At 50.7% G+C, this 23,897-nt stretch overlaps 1 protein-coding gene across 6 annotated transcripts in view; it reads right to left on the bottom strand.

Moving 5' to 3' along the window:
* Nucleotides 1-8,704: 8,704 nt before the first annotated feature.
* Nucleotides 8,705-23,897, bottom strand: part of LOC130030805 (UDP-glucuronosyltransferase 1A8-like) — a 130,068-nt gene continuing 114,875 nt past the window's right edge. For 5 of the 6 annotated variants that reach the window (XM_056122155.1, XM_056122154.1, XM_056122152.1 and 2 more), the window contains exons 2-5: nucleotides 13,753-13,884; nucleotides 13,071-13,158; nucleotides 12,405-12,624; nucleotides 8,705-9,634 (exon numbers count right to left, since the gene is read on the bottom strand). In XM_056122155.1, coding sequence (XP_055978130.1) covers nucleotides 9,337-9,634; nucleotides 12,405-12,624; nucleotides 13,071-13,158; nucleotides 13,753-13,884 — 738 coding nt within the window. In that variant the 3' untranslated portion in view covers nucleotides 8,705-9,336. Of the gene's footprint in view, nucleotides 9,635-12,404; nucleotides 12,625-13,070; nucleotides 13,159-13,752; nucleotides 13,885-16,480; nucleotides 17,368-23,897 lie in introns of those variants that run through there. The other variant, XM_056122150.1, reaches the window with a different exon arrangement.

The raw sequence follows: 23,897 nt of genomic DNA, 5'->3' as shown, positions 1-23,897 counted from the left end.
CTCTTCCTCAAACGCTTTGAAAGAAGCAAAATTTATCAGTGTGTGTGTGTGTGTGTGTGTGTGTGTGTGTGTGCGCGTGTGTGTGTCCGTGCACACGCACGTGCAGGAGGGGTGGGGTGCAGTTTAAGCTACACCAGACGTGCTCAGGAGTGTTCTTGGCTCTGTGCTCAGGACGGACCCCTGGCGGTGTTAAGGGGAATGACCTTTTGCCATGTTAGGAACTGGCCACAGGCCTTCCCCCCTGTACTATCTCTGTAACTCCAAAACACTCCTTAGGGCAACACGCCCCAACACGATTTTCCAACAAGTCACACTCACCCTGTGTGGCCCCGTGGCCTGGAGTGTGGGCAGAATTGCTGGTAACCAAGTGACCAGAGTGCGGGGGGCCCCTGCCAGACCACTCTCGGGCCCGCAGAGGCGGCCCTAGGATCCGTAGGTGCAAGGAGGGACCAACCGAATGAACACAAGACACAAGAGACAGAGTGCAGTTTAGAAACAGAGAGGAAAGGGGACAGACTTTATTGAGGGCTACAGGCTGTTTATATAGGGTCCGGGGCAGCCCAGCCACGAGCATTCAAGGTAAACATTTGTACATCAAAGGGTCTTATGGCAGTAGGTGCATCCTGAGCTTTACATTTGTATATCAAAGGGTCTTATAGCAGCAGATGCATCCTGGAGGTCACTATAGATAAGGCCAGATAAGATAACTGTCAGCCTGATGTATGTGGCTATGGATCAGGCATCCGCTGAGGTCAGGAAGTCCTGGGAGACTGACACCAATGTCTGTCCCAAGCAGTTGCTAACATGGGAACCACGGCCAGGGTCTATGAGAGGGCTCTTGGCTTCCCACATCTCCCCCTTCGATATTATATAAAAGCCTCGTTCAGGGAGGTATTAGCTGGGTTCCCTCAAGATCGCAAAATCCCTCTGTTTTGTGGAGGGCAGGATGAGATGCCCATCCCTCAATTCTCCTTGCTAGAAGGGAATTGTGGAAAAAGGCAGGGGCAGAGGAACCTCCACGCAGACCCAGCATGCCTCTCAGGGAGTCGGAAACTGGCCACAGGGCCATCCCTTGCAGTGCTCTGCCTGGCAACTGACGGGCTCCAAAAAGAAAAAGGGGGGCGGGCGCAGGGAGCGGGTCCGACGCCACTACTCCTGCGATGGGGAGGTCCATTCGATAGACCGGCGAGGGAGCTCAACTGACCCAGCGGAGGCCTGCGACAGCCTAGCATCTTCCATAGCCAGGCGACGAGAGTGCACCTGAATGGGGGTCGTTGATATTGTGGTAATCTGTTGTCTAATAAAGGCGAGCAGGCGATTGACTATACAAAAGTCAGTGGTTACTAACAACAAGAGCGCTGATAGGGGGCCTAAAAGTGGTGACAGATATGGGAGTAAGGTATGGAAACTCCAGCCAGAGGAGGAGGGTTCTCGTTGGCGATGCCTTTGCTCCAGGCCCTCTCATAATTCACGCATGGAGTCCCTTATGACCCCACTACGATTGACATAAAAGCAGCATTCCTCCCCCAGGGCAGCACAGAGTCCCCCCTCTTTTAGGACTCATAGAGGCCGCGATTCTGAAGCGCGACCTCAGACAGGGAGTTGAGAGATTTCTCCAGATGAGCAATGGAGCGTTCAAGGCCCGCGAGGTCCGCGTCCACAGCAGCATGCAGCGAGGTTAGGGCGGAGTGCTGGGTAACCAAGGCGGCAATGCCCGTGCCGGCGCCCGCGAGAGTCAAGGTCAATAGTGTGGCAATGGAGATGGCAGTAAAGGGGTCACGACGATCACGATGGAGGGTACCACGACTGGCCCAGGCGTCCACGATGACGTCTTGGGGGTGGTATATGATACGAGGTAGAACCACTACAGAAACACAAAAATCCAAGGAGGGATCGAAGGCAGAGCTGGCGAGGTGAGGCACAAGGTCGGCTTGGAGCCTCCAGGCTCCCTGGGGGGTGGGAGCACCCATTGTTCAAGCTGAAGAGATGAATCAGGAACAGGAGAGCCGCAATGGGCAGCGAGATCGAACGCGCAGATGGGGAGGAGCCGAGGCAGAATCCTTAACCTGTGATATCCTGGAGTGAAAAGGAAAAGAGACCGGACATCCAGAGGCGGGAGAGACGGGTGGAAATGGAATAAAGGGAGGGATCGCCCAGGAGGTCGAAAAACATGGCGGGGGTAGTGGGGGGAGGGCTGGAGGCACAGCCAACAACTGTGCGTAAGATTAGGAGAAGTAAGGTTAAGGGATTCAAAAGATGCCTGGATCAAAAGGCGAAGGGAATCCCCAGGATGAGTCTCCCAAGAAAGTGGAGGGGCTGCTTCCCATGCATCCCGGTCAGGTGGAGGGGCACGGCCAGGTACGCGAGGGGTAAAGATTGGGGGCCAAGAGTCAAAAGGAGGAAAGGTCTACACAATGGAGTACTATGTAGCTGTTAGAAAAGATGAAGTCATGAAATTTACATACAAGTGGTACAACATGGGAAGTATCATGCTAAGCGAAATGAGTCAGAAAGAGAGGGATAGACATAGAAAGATTGCATTCATCTGGGGGATATAAAGTAACAAAGTATGAGATTAATACCCAAGAATAGCTGAGATCTGCACCAGGAGGATTACTCCATAACTTAGAGGCCAGCTGGGTATGCTAGAGGAAAGGGCAGTTCAGATAGAGAAGGGAGCACCAAATAAAGGGTGTTTGGAGGATCCTCCCAGGAGGGGAGATGCATGTCGAAAGTAGACTATGGACTGAACATGTTTGCCACTCAATGCCTCTTTTGCAGACCACAACACCCAAAAGGAGAGAGAGAACAAAAGGGAATGCCCTGTCCCAGAGGCAGGGTGGGATGGGGGGGATGGAGGTGGGGGGGATATTATCCATGGTGATGGAAAATGGGCACTGGTGGAGGGATGGGTAGCTGATCATTGTATAATTGAAACCCAAGCACAAAAAATTATAAATCTACAACTGTACCTCATGGTGTTTCACTAATAATAATAAAAAAAATGGAAAAATAAATAAATAAAATTTTAAAAAAAGGTGGTAGGGGGGCAGTCAGTAAACCGCTCAGGCGGATCTGTGATTACCACTGGTCGTGGAGGCAAAGGGGGTGGAGGCGGACTGGGTAAGGGCAGGGGTGAAGAAATATCGAGGGGCGAGAAGTGAGAGGGAGCAGGAGGAGGAGGGTACGTGGGAGAGTCAAAGACACGACGTATGCTCACCAAAAAACCCAAACGGATACTTGGTAGAGGTCAGGGAATGATACAGGGAGGTCCCAGATTCTTCAACAAACTTCCCAGGCTGTAAAGCTCCCCATCTCATACCCTCCCCAGTCCAGCGAGAGGTAGGTAAGGCTTGTGCAGAGGGAGCAAACTGAACACAGAGAAGGCGACAAGTAGTAGGGTCGCTGCGGGTAACCTCAGTTCCCGCAGGGGGAATACAGCCAGACTGTCCAGAGGGGTCAAGGATGTGGGAAAAGGAGACGGCATCGGGGGTAGCGGGAGACTATGCGACCGTGCCTTAGGAACGGAAGTGGCGCATCCTGACTTTTTGCAGAAATCATCTGAGAGGTCACCACAATCTGCCCCCGAAGGAGACCCCGGACAATAATGATGGGAGTGTTGCCAATGTCTGTCCCAAGCAGTTCCTAACATGGGAACCACGGCCAGGGTCTATGAGAGGGCTCTTGGCTTCCCACACCAGAGGCCACACCCACGCAGACTGACCAGTCCCTGACTGAATGTGCTGGAGAGAGACAGCTTCCTGCTGGCCCAGGGGGCACCGGGGGTCACGCAACCACCTGGACCCCACCAACTGTATGATCCTGGGAGAACCCAGTTACTAGAATGGCAGAAGCTTTGCAAGGCCCGAGAAAAGGGCCCCGCTGGGGCATGTCCACACTGAGAGATATTAACGACTGTGTTCAAAGCTGCTGACTTCTGCGGCAAGACCAACCAGTCCACAGGGTGGAGGAGCTTCCTGGCCTCTCTGTGTGCAGGAACCCGCTCCCTCCTCTAACTGGCCATGGCACCTTATGGGCAGGCAAACACAAACGCAGACATGAACACAGGGATTCAATGTCCCTGAACCCTTTCTCCCCTTGTTCCCAGGGGTTCACTCACTCCCTGGCGGGTGGCCTGACAGAACTTATCTGGGACCTAAGCACTGACCTTTCCCCACTCCCGGGCGGAACCTGGATAGGCCACAAGCAACAGCCTCTACTGAATACACATCAATAGGGACGTGGGTGTGAGCAAGACCCGCTGCAGAAGCGAGGTGACAGTTGGGCCCCGGAAGGATGTGAGTGAGGAAGGCACTCCTGCCAGGAGGGGAGGGCTCATCAGAATTGTCACCGTTGGCTTCCACGCCTGCGGAACTTTGAGATCCAACTGCCTTTTGGTCTCCCGACCAACGGGAGCGTTGGGGTGTGCAGAGGCCGGACCCTGGGATGACAAACTCTACTTTGTTCTGTCACTCAACGTTTCTGTCACCCACGTGTGATGCAGTATGGTGACCTGTTGTGGGAAGGGGAAGAGTTGGTGTGGGGTGATTCCAGTAATGTGGTCACAGGAGCCCCAGGTATGTGACGTGAGAGTGGCGGGTGGGGGTGGCAGTTACGAAGGGCTCTGGGGAGAGGGCACCCACAGGCAGGATGGCCAAGGAGGCTCCCACAGGCAGAGTACTTAGAAGATAAAGCACCGCAAGGACAGGGACTCTGCTTCTCCGAGAGGTCCAAAGGAATCCTGTCACTCTAGCTGTGGGGAGATGGTCCAGACCAGCTGACTGGGTGGGAAGCTACTGGCCCATGGAAACTGTTCTGTGTATCTCTGGACCAGAAAAAAAAGGGACTCAGCACCATTTCCGGATCAGGGCTGCAAGTCCCACCCACTTGGTCAGAGGGAGCACCTCAGCCTCTGCTTGAACACCCGGAATACCAGGATTGGAAAGACCCCCAAGAAGATAGTCGTCACACTTACATCCTTCACAGTTCTCTACTCCATGCTGGTCTTCTTTTCTCTTTCAAGGAAGAGGGTTGCAGCTTCGTTCCCAGACCCCGGCCACCTGCCTTGAGTGTGCCACGAATGGCTCTTGACAGCCATCCACTGTCCTAGGGGCTATGGAAAGGAAGGCATGTCCTTTTGCTCTGAGAATCTAAAGACCCAACACATGAAAGAAGGTGGATTTAAAGTCCAGAGTGAAGGCATCCGGGGTCACTCCAAGAGAAACTTCCAAACACAACAAAGGAACTCAGTTGCTTATTATTCTGTACATATACGCGGCTCTGTTGATCTGAGCCCATCCAGGCACATACAATTAGAGTCACTTAGATATCTAAGTGGGGAGTTAGTGGGCCAAGTAAGGGCTGCCTGACCTCACGCACACACCCTGCAGTGAGGTGGCTACAGGCTGAAGGAACCAGGATGACAGGGATGTGACTGTTCTCCTAGAAGTTGTGCGGCTTCCGGGAGAGTGAGCAGAACATGAAGGTCTGTGGAGAATCTAGACTGAATTAGCACCTAAATCACCGTCTCTGCCAGGCTTTCTGGCCAAAATAGGTCCCAGGTCTGCAGGGTTCAAGGGCTGTGGAGGTAGATTGTTTTCTCTTGAGGGCTGGAGCTGCAGAGTCACCCTGAGGAAGGACATGGTGGGCTGGAGAAAAAGAGCCGTTGTCCTGTCAGCCACCAACTGAAGGTGGAAACCACGGCAAAGGGAACGATGTTTCTAATCTAGCAGAGACACTGGCTCAAGGGAAAGAAGTGGGCTCTGCTTGTTCTCCAATTTAAATAATAATAATAAAAATCCTGACTGGAGGGGCTGGAGAGATAGCACAGCGGTTAGGGCATTTGCCTTGCACTCAGTCAACCCAGGTTCGATTCCCAGCATCCCATATGGTCCCCTGAGCACCGCCAGGAGTGATTTCTGAGTGCAGAGCCAGGGGTAATCCCTGTGCATCGACGGGTGTGACCCAAAAAGCAAAAAAAAAAAAAATCCTGACTGGAATCCAGTCACGAACGACTTTGTAACTGTTTACCTCATGGTGCTTTAATAAATATATTTTTTTTAATTCCCCTTCAATTTCCTTTTTCCTGGATCTGGCAATCATCTTTGATTGACAACCCCGCCCTCCTGTGAAACCCGCCCCTCAGGCACTGCCATGCTCCACCTCAGAACTACCCTGACAACAGGACAACACTCCACAGAGAAAGACTCCACACTCCTCTGTCAGTGCCCCTTTGGGCTAAGGCAGAAAGTATAAAATCAGTGGAAATAAAGTGCGGAAGTTGGTCCACGGGCAGCGTGAACTCAGGTCGGCTCACAAGGCGCCCTCGCCGCAGATCCATGGAGGCCGCCATGTTTTTCTTCCCTAACCCCGCCCTCAACGCTCCTGATTGGACAAGGAGTGGACACCTGACCCAGGTCGACCAATTAGATTTGTTCTCGCTGGACCAAGCATTTAGGATCCGGTGAAATACAGGCCAGTCTCCTGCAAGATCTTGGGATGGAGAAGACCTGGGACTGAGGAGACCAAGAAGGACAAGGAAGAGATAAGCTAGCACAGGAGAAGCCCTATGGAGCTACCTGTTCTCAGGACGCTGGTCTCCTTTCCCAAACAGGCCATTTTCTTAAAAAATTTTTATTAGTGAAACACCATGAGGTATAGTTGTAGACTTACAATTTTTTGTGCTTGGGTTTCAGCTATACAATGATTGAATACCCATCCCTCCACCAATGCCCATTTTCCACCACCACGGATCCCAGTAGCCCTCCAACTTGCCATCCCCTCCACCCCCCACCCCCCAATCCCACCCTGCCTCTGTGGCAGGGCATTCCCTTTTGTTCTCGCTCTCTTTTTGGGTGCTGTGGTTTGCAAAAGAGGCATTGAGTGGCAATCCTGTTCAGTCTATAGTCTACTTTCAGCATGCATCTTCCATCCTGGGAGGATCCTCCCAACACCCTTTATTTGGTTATCCCTTCTCTATCTGAGCTGCCTTTCTTAAGGCCAAGTGTAGTTTCATAATGTGAGAAGCAGAAGATTCCTCCGTGAGATGCTAGTTCTAATCTAATTCCCCTTGGAATGTGAGAAGTGGCTAGCTCACCTCTTCTCACCCTGGTTCTAAAAGTTGTAGGGGGGGCAGCTCTGGCCAAGAGGGATAAATGATTTAACTGAGTTACTGAGTTAATTAGTTTACAGCATCATTTGGTAGGAGGCAGCTCTGGCCATGAAGGATATCTGAATCAGCTGATAAGATGCTTTCTTGATATATGAGAACTGTGAATGTCTTCTTAATTAGGACTGTTTTGTTTTCTTGATAATTTGCTCTTGTATGCCTTTGTTCGCTTTGGAATATTTTAAGTTACTTTTGCCTTTGGAATTGTTTTTCTTTGAGCTTGCTCCTGAGGCCTGCACACCCAGGAGAGCTATATAAACCCTTGGCTGTGAACACCCTGGGTCGAGCTCTGACCTGAGTCAGGATGTCTCGGCCCCAGCTAGCTGGAATAATGTCTTGGCCCCAACTAGCTGGTATAATAAAGTCTCGATGTGCGGTTTGCATTTCTGCCGGACTCTTTATTTCTCTGGATATGGGGGGGGATGGTCTTCGGTCCTAACAATAACTGAGCACTTGCTTTGATGTGTCCTGGGTTCAATCCCTGGCACCACACACACACACACACACACACACACACACACACACACACACAAACACACGACTCTTAAAGGCATTTCTGTTACCTGCAAAGAATTTTGCTGACTGTATCCTGAATTGGTTTCCCTTTCTTATGAACAAGGGGGTGAGGCTGTAAGGGGATAGAAACACAAAGGTTCAAAGGCACTTGAGGTGGTTGGTGATCAGAAAATCTGGGGTCTCTGGCAGTGTTTGGGGGATCAGAGAGTGCGGGCAGTGAGGTAGGTGAAGTCTATGCATTAGGAGCAACAAAGCTAATGTAATCTCTGCCGTGCTGGCGAGATACTCTCTGTAGCTTGCCGGGCTCTCCGAGAGGGGCAGAGGAATCGAACTCGGGTCGGCCATGTTGGCTACGTACAAGGCAAACGCCCTACCACTGTGCTATTGCTCCAGCTTTTTTTAATGGCTGAAAATCAAAGTGAAGCCCAGAAGCATCTCCCAGGAGTAGTAGTTAAGCATAAAACTAGAAAATCCATGCCATAGAATAGTTACTGTCATTAAAAAAAATGCCATCACGATCACTTTGGACAGGAACTGAGTGTTGAAAGTTGGTAAAGGGATATACCAAAATAACCTTTTAGTATCTGTGTTGCAAATCATAATTACCAAAGGGAGAGGGTGGGGGGGGGGGAGAGAGAGAGAGAGAGAGAGAGAGAGAGAGAGAGAGAGAGAGAGAGGGAAACTGGGGACATTGGTGGTGAGAAATAGGAAAAAAAAAAAAGCAAATGACATACTCTCCAAAAACAGGGAGAGAAGATTCTTGATAGAGTGATGTGAAGGAAGAATGTATCTTTGCTTCCAGTTGTGCTGGCATCTTACAAGTGTCAGCATTGGCCAGAATTGTATCAGATTATTCCCGGGGAACATAGCTACTGGCAATTTCTATTTCCTGTCATCTCTCTGTGTACGTCTCCATATTTTTCCCATTTTCTGTCATCCTCGAGCATCATTTTTGTGATTGGAATATGTACCATCGAGTCAATAAATGTGACACCAATACAGAGAAGAACACCCAAGAAATCGAATTTCCAAGAATTTATTAACATGATTGCATGGTGGGAAACGTAAGCGAGAATAATCCGCGCCAGACCCAGGGCTCTCTGCACTCATCACGCAGTTGATCCACTTGGCACAAACCCACCAAGGTCACCCTCAGAGTCAGCACCCTCCAATTTGGGTTCCCCCAAAGCCAGAAATCTCTCACAGCTCTCCAGACATTCACTGCCAGCTCACTCCAGAGGAGGGAGAGGCTCTTTATTTTATTAATTTATTTTTTAAGTAGACAGCAACCGACCTCCAGGAAGCCCGAGGCCTCCTGTCATCGTGGGGATAGGCTCCAGCCTCTCTAAAGCCAGGTGATGTCACAGTTTTCATCCAAGGTAAAATCTAACTGCAGCCCCCAACTGGCCCCCTTTCTAGGTAAAAAAAAAAAAATAAGTGCTTGGAGACCTTCATGGCCCTCTTGGAGGGGAGGTGTTGAGTTAAAGCTCCCAGGTGTGGTCCGGGTAGGAGGAAGTGCAGGCACAAAAAGCATGTCTGAATATCGACCTAAAGGTATGGCTCGTGATTTGGTGACAGAGTCATGGCAGAGGTCATCTCTGAGCAGCCTTGGTGATGCCACGTGCCCGCCCACCCGGGGCCATCGGTCGGTCTCAGTGCGTCTTGGACTTGTGCGATTTCTTCCCACGCGGTTTCTTCCCAAAGCACTTCCGGCACCCGAAGGCACAGCACTTGTAGACGATGAAGAGGACGCCCAGCACGATGGACAGGAGGAAGGCGATCACGTCCAGGGAGTGGTACTGGTACCAGGTGAGGTCGTGGGCAGCGGGGCGCAGGTGCGGCGCCCCCTTGTGCCGCATGACGAACTCCACCCAGAACACGGCCAGGTCCAGAGGCTCGATGGGGCGGTCCTTGTGCAAGCTGGACAGACGCATGATGTTCTCCTTGTAGCTAAACACAAAGACAAGGGCAGGGCTGAGTGCACAACGCCAGGTGGTCTGCTTGCTGGGGGTGGGGTGGGGGCGGCGGGCAGGAGGGGGGCACTGCCTGGGAGCAGAGCTGTGTTTGTTAAAACCAAGCAAGAAAACTCCCAAGGCCTCATACAAGCTCACAGCGTGCGTGCACACACACACACACACACACACACACACACACACACACACACACACACTCATCTTTTGCTAAAAATTCGGCAGCAGAGGCCAGAGAGAAGGCTTGAAAGACTAGAACAGCAGGCTTGGCATTCTTGAATCCGGAGTTTGACGCTCAGTCTAGCCAAGCCCCACCTCCCTGCTTCCTCCCATCCAACACAGCCAGGTAAGGCCCCCAAACAGAAGTTAAAAAAAATAGAAAATTGGGTGCTGGAACCACAATTCTAAATCACTTGAAACATGCCACTGTCCTTTTATTCTTCTGTGATATTTTTGGATGAATTGCCTTCTGCTTCATACAACGATAGAGAGATGATGGCAACGCTTATGTCAGGAATGGTGCCCGTGTGAATTTGTAAACAGCCACATCTTGCCAATAAAAAAGCCGCGTTAAGTGTCACCTCTGAGGTGGCAGCTGTGTTTCAGCTCACTGGAGGAAATATCAAACCATCCAAATGCTCGGTGGAGCAAGGAGGCTGTGCTTCTGCAGATGGTAAAGCAAGGTAGATCCTTGGTTATTCCGGACAGTGTAGATGGTTGGGTCAGAACATCCAGATCCAAAATGGGCTAGAAACTTCAACCAGTGAGATGGATGGATGGATGGATGGAGGGATGGAGGGAGAGTGGGAGGATGGATAGAAGGATGGGTCGATGGATGTATGGAGGGAGAGAGGGATGGGTGGATGAATAGAAAGATGGATAGATGGAGGGAGGGATCGATAGAGGGATGGATGGATGGAGGGAGGGATCTATAGGATAGGTGGACAGATGTACTGAGGAGAAAGCATGGAGGAAGGGAAAGACAGTGAAAGAGATAGTGGAAGGAAATAAAGGAGGGAAGAAAGAGGAAGGAAGGAGGGGATGAAGGAGGGAGTGAGATGGATGGGAAGAGAAAGATGGATGAGCAGGAGGAAAGAAAGAGAAAATAAGACACTTATCCAGGGATAATTATTATCTTTGTTGTCCTTAAAAATGGTCATCTGGTTTGGATACATTCTTTAAAGGCAACATTAATATTTGACCATAAATTGGTTAATTATCTACCTCTTGTGTAAGTATTCTCTTAAGCAAAACAAAATTTCTTGGACTGAAAATCACTTTTCAGAACCGCTGTGTCCTAGTTGCAAAATCGGCTTTTTTGACATTGTCCACTCTTTTTTTTTTCTTTTTGGGTCACACCACCTGGCAATGCACAGGGGTTACTCCTGGTTCATGCACTCAGGAATCATTACTGGCGGTGCTCAGGGGACCATATGGGATGCTGGGAATTGAACCTGGGTCGGCTGCGTGCAAGGCAAACACCCTACCCGCTGTGCTATCTCTCCAGCCCTGACATTGTCCACTTTTTATTTCATAGAGGCACGACGCCAGTCGAGGGTGCTGGGTTCATGGAGGTTCAGAGCTGGCTCCTGTGAAGAGCTGGCTGGTTAATGAACACAGTGGTTCGTGATTTGACAGAAACAATATTTCTCTCGGGACTTGGTGCCAAGTCACCCTACGGTTACAAAAGCACTGTGCTGGGACAGATCAGAGTTCTACTGCTGATAGGACTCTCAGACCTGAGTTCTTTGGCACATGGAGAGAAGATGAGTTTTCATTGTGGGAATGTGTGGGTGGGATGACCTGGCCTCGCATTTGGGTTTCTGGAGAAGTTGCTGGAATGAAGCGCTGAGAACTATCCCTCCTGCCCTGGGGAGGCTGCCCCTGCTTCTGGGCATTTCACCCACAGTCCTGTGGATGGGGCACTTCTATCTCCTCCTGTGGACTGGGCACCCCACAACTGGGCACACAAGAGCTTGCAGTGGGTCTCGTGTCTCCCCTTTCTCCCCTGCCCAGGCCACTGTCAGTCCCTGGGCAATGTCACCTCCCACCTGAACACACACCCACTTTTCCTCATGCAACCCCCTGAAGGCCTCCTCCAAAAAGAAGCAACCATAAGTGAAGACCCCTGACATGCTCATGGATAAGCACGCTCACACACGCGCGCTCACACACACACACACACATACACACACATACACACGCATGCATACATGCACACACGTGTACACACACACCTTTGAGTTGATGTACTTCACTCAGACACATGCAGGCACACATATAATCACATACATGTCCCTGTACCTGCATGTGTGCCCACACATATTATTGTTGGATAAAAAAGTCACTGCAGACCCTGAGCTCTCTCACAAGGATTTGTGCGTGTGTTGCCAGGGGTCGGAACCCGGGGTCTCACATGTGCGAGACAGGTGCTCCCCATTGAGCTTTTCCACATGGTTTCCATCACCCTGAGTGAGCTTGGCAGTGACAAGACAGCTGTCAGAGACTACTAGATGGGATACTTTCCTCTTCCGGGTCATTCTCACAGCTGGATGGCGCACAGGCCTGAGAATCTTGCCCGCATGATACCCTGCGATTCCACACCACTGCCACACAAACCCCGGGCTCACTTCACCTCCAGTTGCAGTGCCGAGAAAACCTGCACTTCGGTGTTGACATTTGAGCATTTCTTGTGCACGTGATGGCCCCCAAAAGGAAGACCCTGTTCCCCTGTGCCCCTTCCCTCTTACCTTTTGTCATAGATGACGGCCTTCAGGGCCTTAGACAAGTCCTCCGAGGTCATCTCCAGGACGTCCAGGGTCACGCCAGCTCCCCGGGACTCCATGCGCTTGGCATTGTCCATCTGGTCCCCGAAGAGGGGCAGCATCACCATGGGCACGCCGTTGCAGATGCCTTCGTATATCCCATGGGAGCCAGAGTGTGTGATAAAGGCACGCGTCTTGGGGTGACCTGGGAGGAACACACGGGAGGGGCCCACTGTGAGGTTGCTGAGACCCTCAACCTGACCTCGTTGAAGTCCCAGCTACTCGCAGACTCCACGCTGGGGCCAGGGAGATAGAACAGGGGAAGGCCTTGCACACACCTGACCCTGAGTTTCTTCCCGGCACTGCATATGACCCCTGAGCACTGCTAGGGGGTCGCCCCTGAGCACTGAGCCAAGGATAGCCCCTGAGCACTGCTGGGTGTGGTTCAGCCCCCTAATCACCCCATAAAAGGATTCCACCTGTCCATCATGGTCCTTGCAAAAGAAAATGAGTGGAGGCACCCACTAGGTAAGAAGCAAGGCCAGGGCCACCGGCCGTTATGTTTCCCACAACACTTCAGGAGACCGAGGCAGAAGCCCATTTCTGGACTTAACGTCAGTTTAGCCAATGCATCAAACACCCCCCACCTACCGAGCAGGTCATTCTGGGGCAGCCACTTGACAAGTTTTGTGTTCTTGGCGAGATTCTTGGGTGGAGTTCCCGTGTACCGCCACAGGACCTTGTAGAGACAAAAAATAAGATAAAAATAAAAATAAAAAGACAGGGAAATAACAACAGGGAAACTTTGCAATGGCAGCCAAAGAATCTTCTCTTCAGAATGAGCAGAACCTGTGAGAGGCTGGTGGTGAGGTGACCCCAAGGCCTCAGGGGGCTGGTCAAATGCTGTGAAGCTGTGAAAACTCATCAGCCTGGACGTGTGGGGCATCTGCATTTTTCTGCAGGGCCAGAGAGCGTTTACTGGGTAGAATGGCTATGAAACTTTAAAGACAGATATTTGAGAAACAAATCTATCAATCCCCCCAGCAGTTTAAGAGGGAAATGATCTTATGGAAGAGGAAATGCTTCCCACTTTATTTGTGGAAGTTCTTCTCCTCACTACACCTCAGTGTCTCCTAGAGAAGAGGACCCCTCTCATAGACTGGAAGGGAGTACTGCAGAGAGTGAAACAGTTCAGGGAACTTAGGAATGAACTGTGGTGCTGTGGCAGAAAAAAAAATCCTGCTTCAAGTCCAATAATGGAAATTATTCTGATCCCAGAGCAGGGACCAGAACTCCCGTGAAGACAGCCAGGAAGCATGGAAGAGTTCCTTACCGTCTGGGGGATGGTGCCCAAGGCCTCGGCGATTTCCATGGCTTTCTTCTCTGGAATGTCGGAGACCATGGAGCCCAGGGAGAAGACCACGACCCCGTGCTCCCCGGAAGCATTGACGTAGCCTTCAAACTCCTAGACAGGAAGAGAAATCCCCAGTGAATTTTTCTTTGCACATCTTAAGCCATGAACCAGACCTCTTCCTCTTAAGAACAGGATTAGGAGCTGGAGCAATAGAACAGTGGGTACGGCATTTGCCTTGCATGCGGCTGACCCAGATTCGATTCCCAGCATCCCATATGGTTCCCTCCATCACCACCAGTGTAGTTCCTGAGTACATGAGCCAGGAGTAACCCCTGTGCATCACCGGATGTGATACCCCCGCAAAAAAACACGATTAAAGCAGGGCTGGAGCAATAGCACAGCGGTAGGGCGTTTGCCTTGCACGCAGCCAACATGGCCGACCCGAGTTCGATTCCTCCGCCCCTCTCAGAGAGCCCAGCAAGCTACCGAGAGTATCTCGCCCGCACGGCAGAGCCTGGCAAGCTCCCCGTGACGTATTCGATATGCCAGACACAGTAACAACAAAGTCTCCAATGGAGACGTTACTGGGCCCGCTTGAGGAAATCGATGAACAATGGGAGGACAGTGACAGTGACAAAGTGGGGGTGGGGGGCACATGCATACAAGCATGAATGTGTGTTAGAGGCGCAAAGTATTTGATGACATGTAGTCCTCCCATCTCTTTCTAACGATGCAACAGAAGGAGTAGTTCAGGACTGTGGAGTGGGAAGACGGGGACTGGGTCCCCCAGGAAGTTAATTTTACCCAAGGCAGTAATCTTAGCTCAACCTCTTAGGGCCACACCCTTCTGAGCTAAATGCAGAGAATTTTGTCTTTGGGAAACCAATGCACCCATGCTCTTGAGCGCGCGCACACACACACGCACACACACACACACACCTGCACACATATATATGTTCATGTCAACATATAACCATACACATATCTGTGTACAACACATACCTTCATACATACAGGCACATACATACACCTGCTGACACATACCTGTGTATGCATACCCCGACCCACACCTGCATACACACGTACCTGAACACACACACCTACACATGCGCACACACACATACACACACACACACACACACCTGCACATGCACACACAAGGCACTTCTACTTGGAGGAAACAGAACAAGGCATTAGTCCGACACCCTCCCCCGGCTACAGCTGACCGGGATAGCTACCATCCTAGAGTGCAAGTGATTTTACTTTTCCAAAGAACGCCAAGTCATGCTGTATGAAATGATGGGGTTGCCCAGAACCAGAGGACTCTGCGGTTGATCCTTAACCATGCAGGACCAACCCGAGCACTGCCCTCTAAAAGTGGGAAGCAGCCGTTTCAGTCAGAGCCCTGCCCATGTGATTTGCAGAGACGTCTGCCCAGCGCGAATTGGAGCAGGACTGGGAAGGGGCGAGGGCCTCTCTCAGGCCAGCCCCCCGACCCTGCTCTGCCCGCGCCACCTCTACACAGTGCGGTGGTGGTAGAACATCCTGACCTACGTCCCCCCAGTTTCCTCCCTGGGACCCGTGCACATGGCTCCTCCCTTGATCACCCCTGATTTTATGTTTCCTTGTAACTGCCCCGGTCCTGTTCCACAACCATCAAGAGATATGAAGGGAGGTGGAGAAAGAACTTTATTAGCAAGCAACTTGCAGGTTGGAAGAGGCTGAACTCAGGTCCTCAAAGTGACCACGTTGTTTGCCTAGTCACAGAAGTGCTGTTTGCAGAAAATGGGAGAGTTTTTTTAGAAAGGGTAGATTGCAGGCCAACGGGTGCCAGAACAAACAATGAATTTCCTCCGGGGCTGGTCCCCAGAGCACACGCAACCTTATCTGGAAACTAAGGCAAAGGTTTGTGTGTAAAAGTTGAGCCTGTCCTTGTCTTAGGCTGGCAGGGAGGGGCTGACGGGGGCTCAGGGACAAAATGTGGAAGAGTCACTTGGTTGCGTCGCACCTAATGTCTGTCCCCCCCATCCCCATTACTTCAGTCTTGTCTAGAAAGTGCCAGACTCATGCCTCCCCGCCATGTCCTCCCGCCCCCGTTCAGCAACCAGAGGCGGGTCCCGCTAAGTGGCATGCATGATTAAGGGCCATAAACACCCAACGTGAAGCAGAGAACTTGGCAGGCATTTCACTACGGTGAACCTTCATCTGCAAATTGTACTGAGCCAGCTGTGGACACTGTTTGCTCTCAAGACCAGCTCTCCCTGGTTCAGGCAAGGTGGCAAAACATTTCCCAGTCTCAATCCAACTTCCTTAACCCTGGACTGGGCCAATGAGTGAAGCAAGTGCCTGCTGAAAATAACCCTTTCATCCCCCTACCGATGTGCCCACCTCTGACCCCAAAAAGCCAGCCTGCTCCCCAAAGATCTTATATGAGTGGAGGATTTTTCATCCCAGACTTGAATCTCAAGTCTCTGTGACAATGTGGTGACTCTGAAGATGACACCAAAGGCTAGTGTGACTTGCAGCTCAGAACTAGGAGCCTAACACGATAGAAAAAAATCCGAGAGGCACCCGACACACTCAGTCGGAATCCATCTGTGACTAGAGTTACAGTAGCAAGGTCCGTGAAGTGCACTCCCCCCTCCCCCCCCCCACAGACACATACACACACACACACACACACACACACACACACAGAGGCACACACCTGAGCAAGTGGTTTTTGGTTAGCACAGTTGATCCCCCCAACAAACACCATGTTGGGCATGATGGGCCTGGGGTGATAATTGACAAAGTCACTCCTGAGGATCCAGACCGAGGCGCTGCTCATGAGGTCCTGCACAGTGACCGTTTTCTGGAGGAACTCGGAGGCCAGCTGGGCATAGGGCGAATAAACGGCATTGCACAGAAAACTCTCGGTGGAGGCAATGAGTACGTTTTTCACCCTCTGCAGGAAGGTCATGTGATCTGAGTTCATGGACAGTGACCTGGGCACGTAGGACGGGGGCTTGGGACACTGGGCACCTTGATAGTCCAGGCTGCAAGGCATGGCGTTTAAGTAGAAGACACTGGGGAGTCGCAGGTGCTGGGCCACGATGGGGCCGCAGGGCAGGAAAGGATCAGCGAGCATGAGGTCGAATTTGCTGGCTGCCAGCGAAGCCATGAGCTGCTCGTTGTAGAGCAGAGAAGAGCAGAAGGACAGGAAAAGGGCCGAGTCCTCTTTGACACCCTTGTACACGTCCACCACACGCTGCAGGAAAGGCTTGTCGTTGAACACCCTTTTCCCAATATTGGCTACGACCTTTTTCATTTCCTCCCTTCCCTTGGGCACGGAGTACTTCTTCAAGGTGTAAAAGGGTCCTTCCTGGATATGCAACGAGGCATCGGGCGCTACGACCACTATTTCATGTCCCTTCTGATGCAGTCGCTGGATGACCCCGAGTGTGGCCAGCCAGTGGCTCCCGTCCATTGGGATCAGCAGCAGCTTCCCGCCCTGGGTGGCCATGGGGCCCAGAACACACAGCAGCAGGCCCAGGGTGACAGCCCGAGGAAGCTGGGACTCTGCTGCCATGGTGCTCTGCCTCTGCTCTGCAGACCTGCACCTGTGTCTCTGCTTCACGTGAGTGATCTCACCCAAGTTAATGTTTGACGCATCCCGTGGGCTGGCAGCTAAGTTTGACAGTTTGCTTTTTATTTCTTTTGACACACCCGGTGGAGCTCAGGGCTGACTCCTGGCTCTGTGCTCAGGGGTCACTCTTGGTGGGACTCAGGGGGACTTTATGGCCTGGGGGGCAGAGTATCAAACCCGGATCAGCCTTGTATAAGCCAAGCACCCTACATGCTATACTACTGTTCTCATGCCTGAACTTTGTGTATTTCTTTATTTCCTTCTTGTTTTTCCTTCTTCTGGTTTTGGAGTCCTATTGGTCCCTGATGAGCAGACCCCGAGATGCCAGATGGAATTCGGGTCTCCCTCACGCAGAGCCTCTGCTCAGCCCTTGAAATCACCTCCCAGGCCGTCCGCCTTACTGGACTTCTACTGCTCAATCACTATTAAATAGCTTGGGATTCCATATCAATCCCACCATAGTCTCAGGGGAACACACTGTCAGTCCTGAATCCATTAGTTTGATCTATTCAAGAACCCAAAGAGATCCTGAGAGGGGAAAGACTAAGTCCTATCAAATTAGATTCTCCAGAAAATTGACAATCCAGGGGTTAAGAAGCGTGCTTGCTTTACATGTGGCGGGCCCTCAGTTCCTATGGCACTGCCTATCCCGACCACCACCAGGAGACACTCCCGAGCTCTCAGAACCAGGGACAGCCCCGCCTCCTGGTTTTTGGCCACTGAGCGTGGCCCAAAAACTGAAAAGGAAATAAAAAGTTGACAAGGTCATTCAGGACAACTTGAGGGGGAGGGATGAGTTCCTCTCCCCACCCCAAGGAGCCAGCCCTGGCTGCCGAAAACCTTCAGAACTCAACCATCGCCAGGCTCAAGGCCGCTCTCTACTTACTTGGGCCGAGCCTCATGCACGAGTGAATCCACAGTAAACCCAAGTATGTAGGACTTGTGACTGAAAACATGAGGTTCAACAGAACCAGAAATGACCTCCCTGCATGTCCCCCTGTTTCCGGCAACTTGGCAGTCATGCCAACAAACCATTTCTGGCTGGAGCCAGAAAATCTCATCTTTGGTCATGATCTAGAGACTGAACAATACATCTCTCAGAAGAGAGCAGAAAACGACTCACCATAGCTATGCCCCCCCCCGGGCCCTGCACCAGGCTGTTCCATTCGGGGCACCCTGGAGAGGGGCAGGTCAGACCACTTCCCGCCCCAAGGACCCAGCCCCAGCAGCCAAAAACCTCCAAAACTCAACCTCCGCCATGCTCATGGCCGCTCTCCACATGCTCAGACGTGTTCATCCATGAGTGACCTATCCTGGATCACGTGGCTGCATCCATGGTTGTGCAACATCTCATACCTCATACCACTAATATTTCAAGAGTAGTGCACCGTGTTTGATGGGGTTCAATCTTAGAGGGAAATATATTTTTACTGGTATATAAATTTACAGATATATATCTGTAAATTTATAGATATATATTTAAATATATATAAATATGTATGTAAATATAGATATATATATTTTACAGATATATATCTGTAAAAGATATACAGATATAAAGAGATATACATATATAGATATACATATGAGATATACAGATATCTATATATCTGCTTGTATATAGATATATGTATCATAATATATACAGATTATATCACAACATATATCACACAAGGCTGAGATCTTTAACAACATATTATTAATCTCTGATAGAAGGACTTAATCGCCCCTGGGTAAAATACAACAATCTTCACACAACTTACTCTAAGGAAACTCTTTTGAATCATTTTCAGTGGCTTATGCATAAAAAAAATACAAAATAAATTATTTTGGTTCTGCTTTGGGGCAGGAGTTTGGGTTTGGGATGGAAACATCCGAAATATGGTGGTAGAAAGATATAATGGTGGGATTGGTGGTCGAATATTAAATGAATCAAATATTGTGAACTACTTTATAAAAATAAAATACATTTAAAAAATTAACGAGGGGCTGGAGTGATAGCACACGGGTAGGGTATTTGCCCTGCACGCAGCTGACCCTGGTTCAATTCCCAGCATCCCACATGGTCCCCTGAGTACTGCTGCCAGGAGTAATTCCTGAGTGCATTAGCCAGGAGTAACCCCTGTGCATCACCGGGTGTGACCCAAAAAGCAAAAACAAAAAAAAACCAAGATGCCTTTCAGAAAGAAAAGAGTCAGACCTGGCCAGGCCACCTCTGGCCACAGCAACCTTTATAAACATTCTTCTATGCACCTTGCTCAACATTATGCCTGACCACTGCATCATTTTCCCTGAATTCACTCATCCATCAACTATTTGCAGTCTCCTGCCCCCGCGCCTGGCTGTCCTCACTGGGGCCCCTTGGAGGGGAGTGGGTTGAGCTTTCCTCCCCGCCCCGACCAGGGCTCCGGCAGCCGAAGACCTCCAGGACCAGCCACCACCATGCTGAGACCACTCTCCGCACACATGAAGGTACTGGCAGAGGGACAAAGCCATGCGGGTTCCGGGGCCGAGATCTCTAAGCCTACTCGGATTGGAGTCGAGCATCCTCCACCCAGATCCTCCAAATTCCAGTAGGCGGGGGTCACACCCACCAACTGGCCCCCTGGCGCCGTGTAATCCCATCAACGGCCAAGACTCAGAGATTATAAAATCCAGCTCCTGGACGAGAACAGTGCAGTCTCCTGCCCCCGCGCCTGGCATTCGCGGCTGCGCAACATCTTATTATGACATCTTATTATCTCATTCCTACTTTGGACAAACTGGCAGGCTACCAAATGTAGCCTGCCCACATGGCAGAGTCTGGCAAACTCCCCGTGGCGTACCAAATATGCCAAATACCAGTAACAATGATGGGTCTCATTCTCCTAAAGAGCCTTGAATATAATCTCAGGGCTAGGATGAAAGAGACGTTACTGGGGCCTGCTCGAGGCAATCGACGATTAACAGGATGATTTGTGATTTGTGATTTTGTGATCAACTATTTCTGGATTCCAAAAGTACTGGGCCCATAGAAGCTGCAACAGAGCACCCTCCTTCCAGCCCCAGATGATGCATCCCTTCCTCCCTCAGAACTCAAGCTCCTTCCAGAGAAAACAGCCTGTTAGACTAAATTCAAGTTCGATACATTTCAGCAGATGTAAAACAAAGCCAAAAAATCAGGGGCTCTCACTTGTTTTATTTACCCCCACCCAAGTCCCCAGAACTCTTGGAGCTTAGAGGTAGCATTTGTGCATTGCACAATTCAGATACAGTGAAGTTGAAGGGCAAGCACATCAGCTGGTATGCAGAAAAGTTTTCCTATCCCCCCAGACTGCAGTATAAAAAGGCTAAAGAAGGGGTGTTCTAGAACTGGCCTGCAAAGGTAGACACCAGCTTTCCAAACATCCAGAGAGAGACATGGGGAACAGCGATTTTCTCTAGTCGCTTAGCCGAGCTGAACCGGGCCGGTTAGTCGAAGGCTAGAGAAACTGCTCTTAGCCATCAACTCTCACCACCTGGACAGTGCCTGGACCATTCACGACCGAGATGGAAACTCACCAGCAACAAGACAGCAGGGGTCAAGATGCAGCCCCCCAGACATTCACTGTATCACTGTCATCCTGTTGTTCATTGATTGCCTCGAGCAGGACCCAGTAACGTCTCCTTCGTCCTAGCCCTGAGATTTTAAAAAGTGCCACATTCGAGGCTCTTTCAGGGTCAGGAGAATGAGACCCAGATATCACCTGCTGGGAATAAAGGGACAGACGATAGACGGCAGAACTTGGGGACCAAGGAGAAAGTGCTCATATGGCAGTGCCATGCACTGGTCGTCTCCCCAAAAACCAAAAGGCAGGGGAACAAGGTCAGTGGCGAAAGTGTGGCCCTCAAGAGCCAGAACTAGAGGCTGAAGTGATAGGTTAGAAGGGAGGGAGGCTGCTTGCCTTGCATGTGACTAACTGAGGTTCAATCTATACCACCCCATATGGTCCCAAGTTCGGCCAGGAAGAGTCTCTGAACACAGAGCCAGGAAGAAACCCTCAGCACAGAGCCAGGAGGAAGCCCTGAACACAGAGCCAGGAGTGAGCCCTGAGCACAAAGCCAGGAGGAAACTTTGAGCATCACTAAATATGCCCCCACTGAACAGAGACAAAGCTACTTGGTAATGATGAATGGCATTAGACAAAAATCTTTTAAAAATCTACACTCTGGTTGGAACTGCTTTATTGAAGCAGGAAATGTGTTTTCATTGTTTTGCAGGAAGGTTTGATAAGCAGAAACTCACCCACATCCCTCTCTCCTTGCCAGTTCCCACTTCTCTTTTACCTTCAAACATAATAACCAGAAGACTCTAAGCCCCCCTATGCTCCATTTTTTGGGGGTCACACCCAGCAATGCTCAGGGGTTACTCCTGGCTCTGCACTCAGGAATTACTCCTGGCGGTGCTCAAGGGACCATATGGGATGCTGGGAATCGAACCTGGGTTGGCCGTGTGCAAGGCAAACGCCCTACCCGCTGTGCTATCGCTCCAGCCCCCCTATGCTCCATTTTTAGTACACACAAAGGATCATTCTGTTTATTCTGAGACTTCTTGTTTCTCCCCAAGGCTCCCTCCTGTTGGTTGCAAGACCTACCTCCTATTTGTTTTTTGTTTTTTGGTTTTTCTTTTTTGGTCAAGGAATAGACAAGACAGAAGTTTCAAGCACTTCCTTCTCCGAGTATACAGTGTCCTGAAACAAAGGTGGGGGAGCTGGAAGCCTGGCTACTGCCTTCCCACTCGCTCCGTCCCTTCCTGCAAAGAATGACAGGGTCCACGCACTGGGCAGGGGGTCTGTGCTGGGCTCTAAGAGTTGCTGATTAGAAATGGTCCTTTGATGGGAGAAGCATGCTGAAAGTAGACTATAGACCAAACATGATTGCCACTCAATGCCTCTTTTGCAAACCACAACACCCAAAAGGAGAGAGAGAACTGAGGGGAATGCCCTACCACAGAGGTAGAGTGGGATGGGGGGTTTGGGGGGTGGGAGGGATACTGGGATCCGTGGTGGTGGGAAATGGGCACCGGTGGAGGGATGGGTATTTGATCATTGTATAATTGAAACCCAAGCACAAAATTTGTAAGTCTACAACTGTACCTCATGGTGTCTCACTAATAAAAATTTTAAAAAAAAGGAATGGTCCTTTGAATGGGGGCCAGAGCAATAGCACCATGGGGAGGGTGTTTGCCTTGCATGCACGGGGCCAATCTGGTTCAATCCCTGGCATTTCTTATGGTTCCCCCAAGCACCACCAGGAGTGATTCTTGAGTGCAGAGCCAGGAATAACCCCTGAGCATTGCCAGTTGTGGCCCAAAAAGCCAATATAAAAATTTAAAAAAATATGTCACTGTCACTATCACTGTCCTCCCGTTGTTCATCGATTTGCTCGAGTGAGCCCAGTAACGTCTCCATTGTGACACTTGTTACTGTGTTTGGCATATGGAATACGTCACGGGGAGCTTGCCAGGCTTTGCAATGCAGGCGAGATACTCTTGGTAGCTTGCCGGGCTCTCCAAGAGGGACGAAGGAATCAAACTCAGGTCGACCATGTTGGCCGCTTGCAAGGCAAATGCCCTACCCGCCGTGCTATCGCTCCAGCCAATAAAAGAAAACTAAAAGTAATCGCCCTTTGGATATAAAGCAAATGCCAAGTGCTCATGAGCCCAACATCTCACTCTTTCCTTTGTGGGTCTCCACTGCTGTTCTATCCAGACCCGGGATGAAATCACAGAGCTATGTATGACCCCCAATACCTGTGTTTTCCAGGGTGGGTGTCAAGAAACAGCTCGTGTTGAAGCTTTGCTGTCTGGTGGGGTATGTTCAGGGGAACCCTCTCCTCTGTCACTTTGATTCTCCTCCCTTACGACCACCCCCCTCCCCCAGGCTTCTGGTCTTGTATGTGCTTGAGCAGAAACCCACACTCATGGCTCACCCCACCAGGCACTGTCCACACACTAGGTGATGAGAAACGGAGACCCCTGCCCACATCTCAAACAGGCTGACACCAGAGAGCAGAACCTGCCAAGTTTCCTGCAGTGGAAGCCAGAAAACTAAGTCAGAAATGTTTGCAGCCTATCAACCAACCAGGTACTTATAGGGCAGGGCCCCGGGTGTCCAGGAGGGGACAGTGGAGGGAGCGCAGAGCAGGACAGTGACATGATCGTGTTCTGGAACCCCTGGAGAGTCAGTCGTCTAAGACACACTTCCTGCTTCTCTGACAAGACCCCATTGGCGTGCTTGCAATTCAAGTAAACAATGTAAGTGTGTTAGTTCATTGCCCTTTGGATAATTCAAGGCAAGCAAAGCCATCTTCCAGGACAAACATTTCCCCTGGTCCTTCCTCGTGCATTGCCGTCTCTGGCAGTCCGAGGTAGGGTTTCCGCAGCTTTGCCATTACATCTACTCGGGTGACATTATGTCCTGGTCCCCAGATGCTTCAGTTTGGACATGACTTTCCTTCTACCTTGGCACCTGGTCCC

This window comes from Sorex fumeus, unplaced genomic scaffold (genome assembly GCF_029834395.1).
Source record: "Sorex fumeus unplaced genomic scaffold, SorFum_2.1 ptg000005l, whole genome shotgun sequence".
In the NCBI taxonomy this organism is placed as follows: Eukaryota; Metazoa; Chordata; class Mammalia; order Eulipotyphla; family Soricidae; genus Sorex; species Sorex fumeus.
The sequence above is the reverse complement of the archived record's forward strand: the minus strand, read 5'-3'. Positions and strand labels throughout refer to the sequence as shown.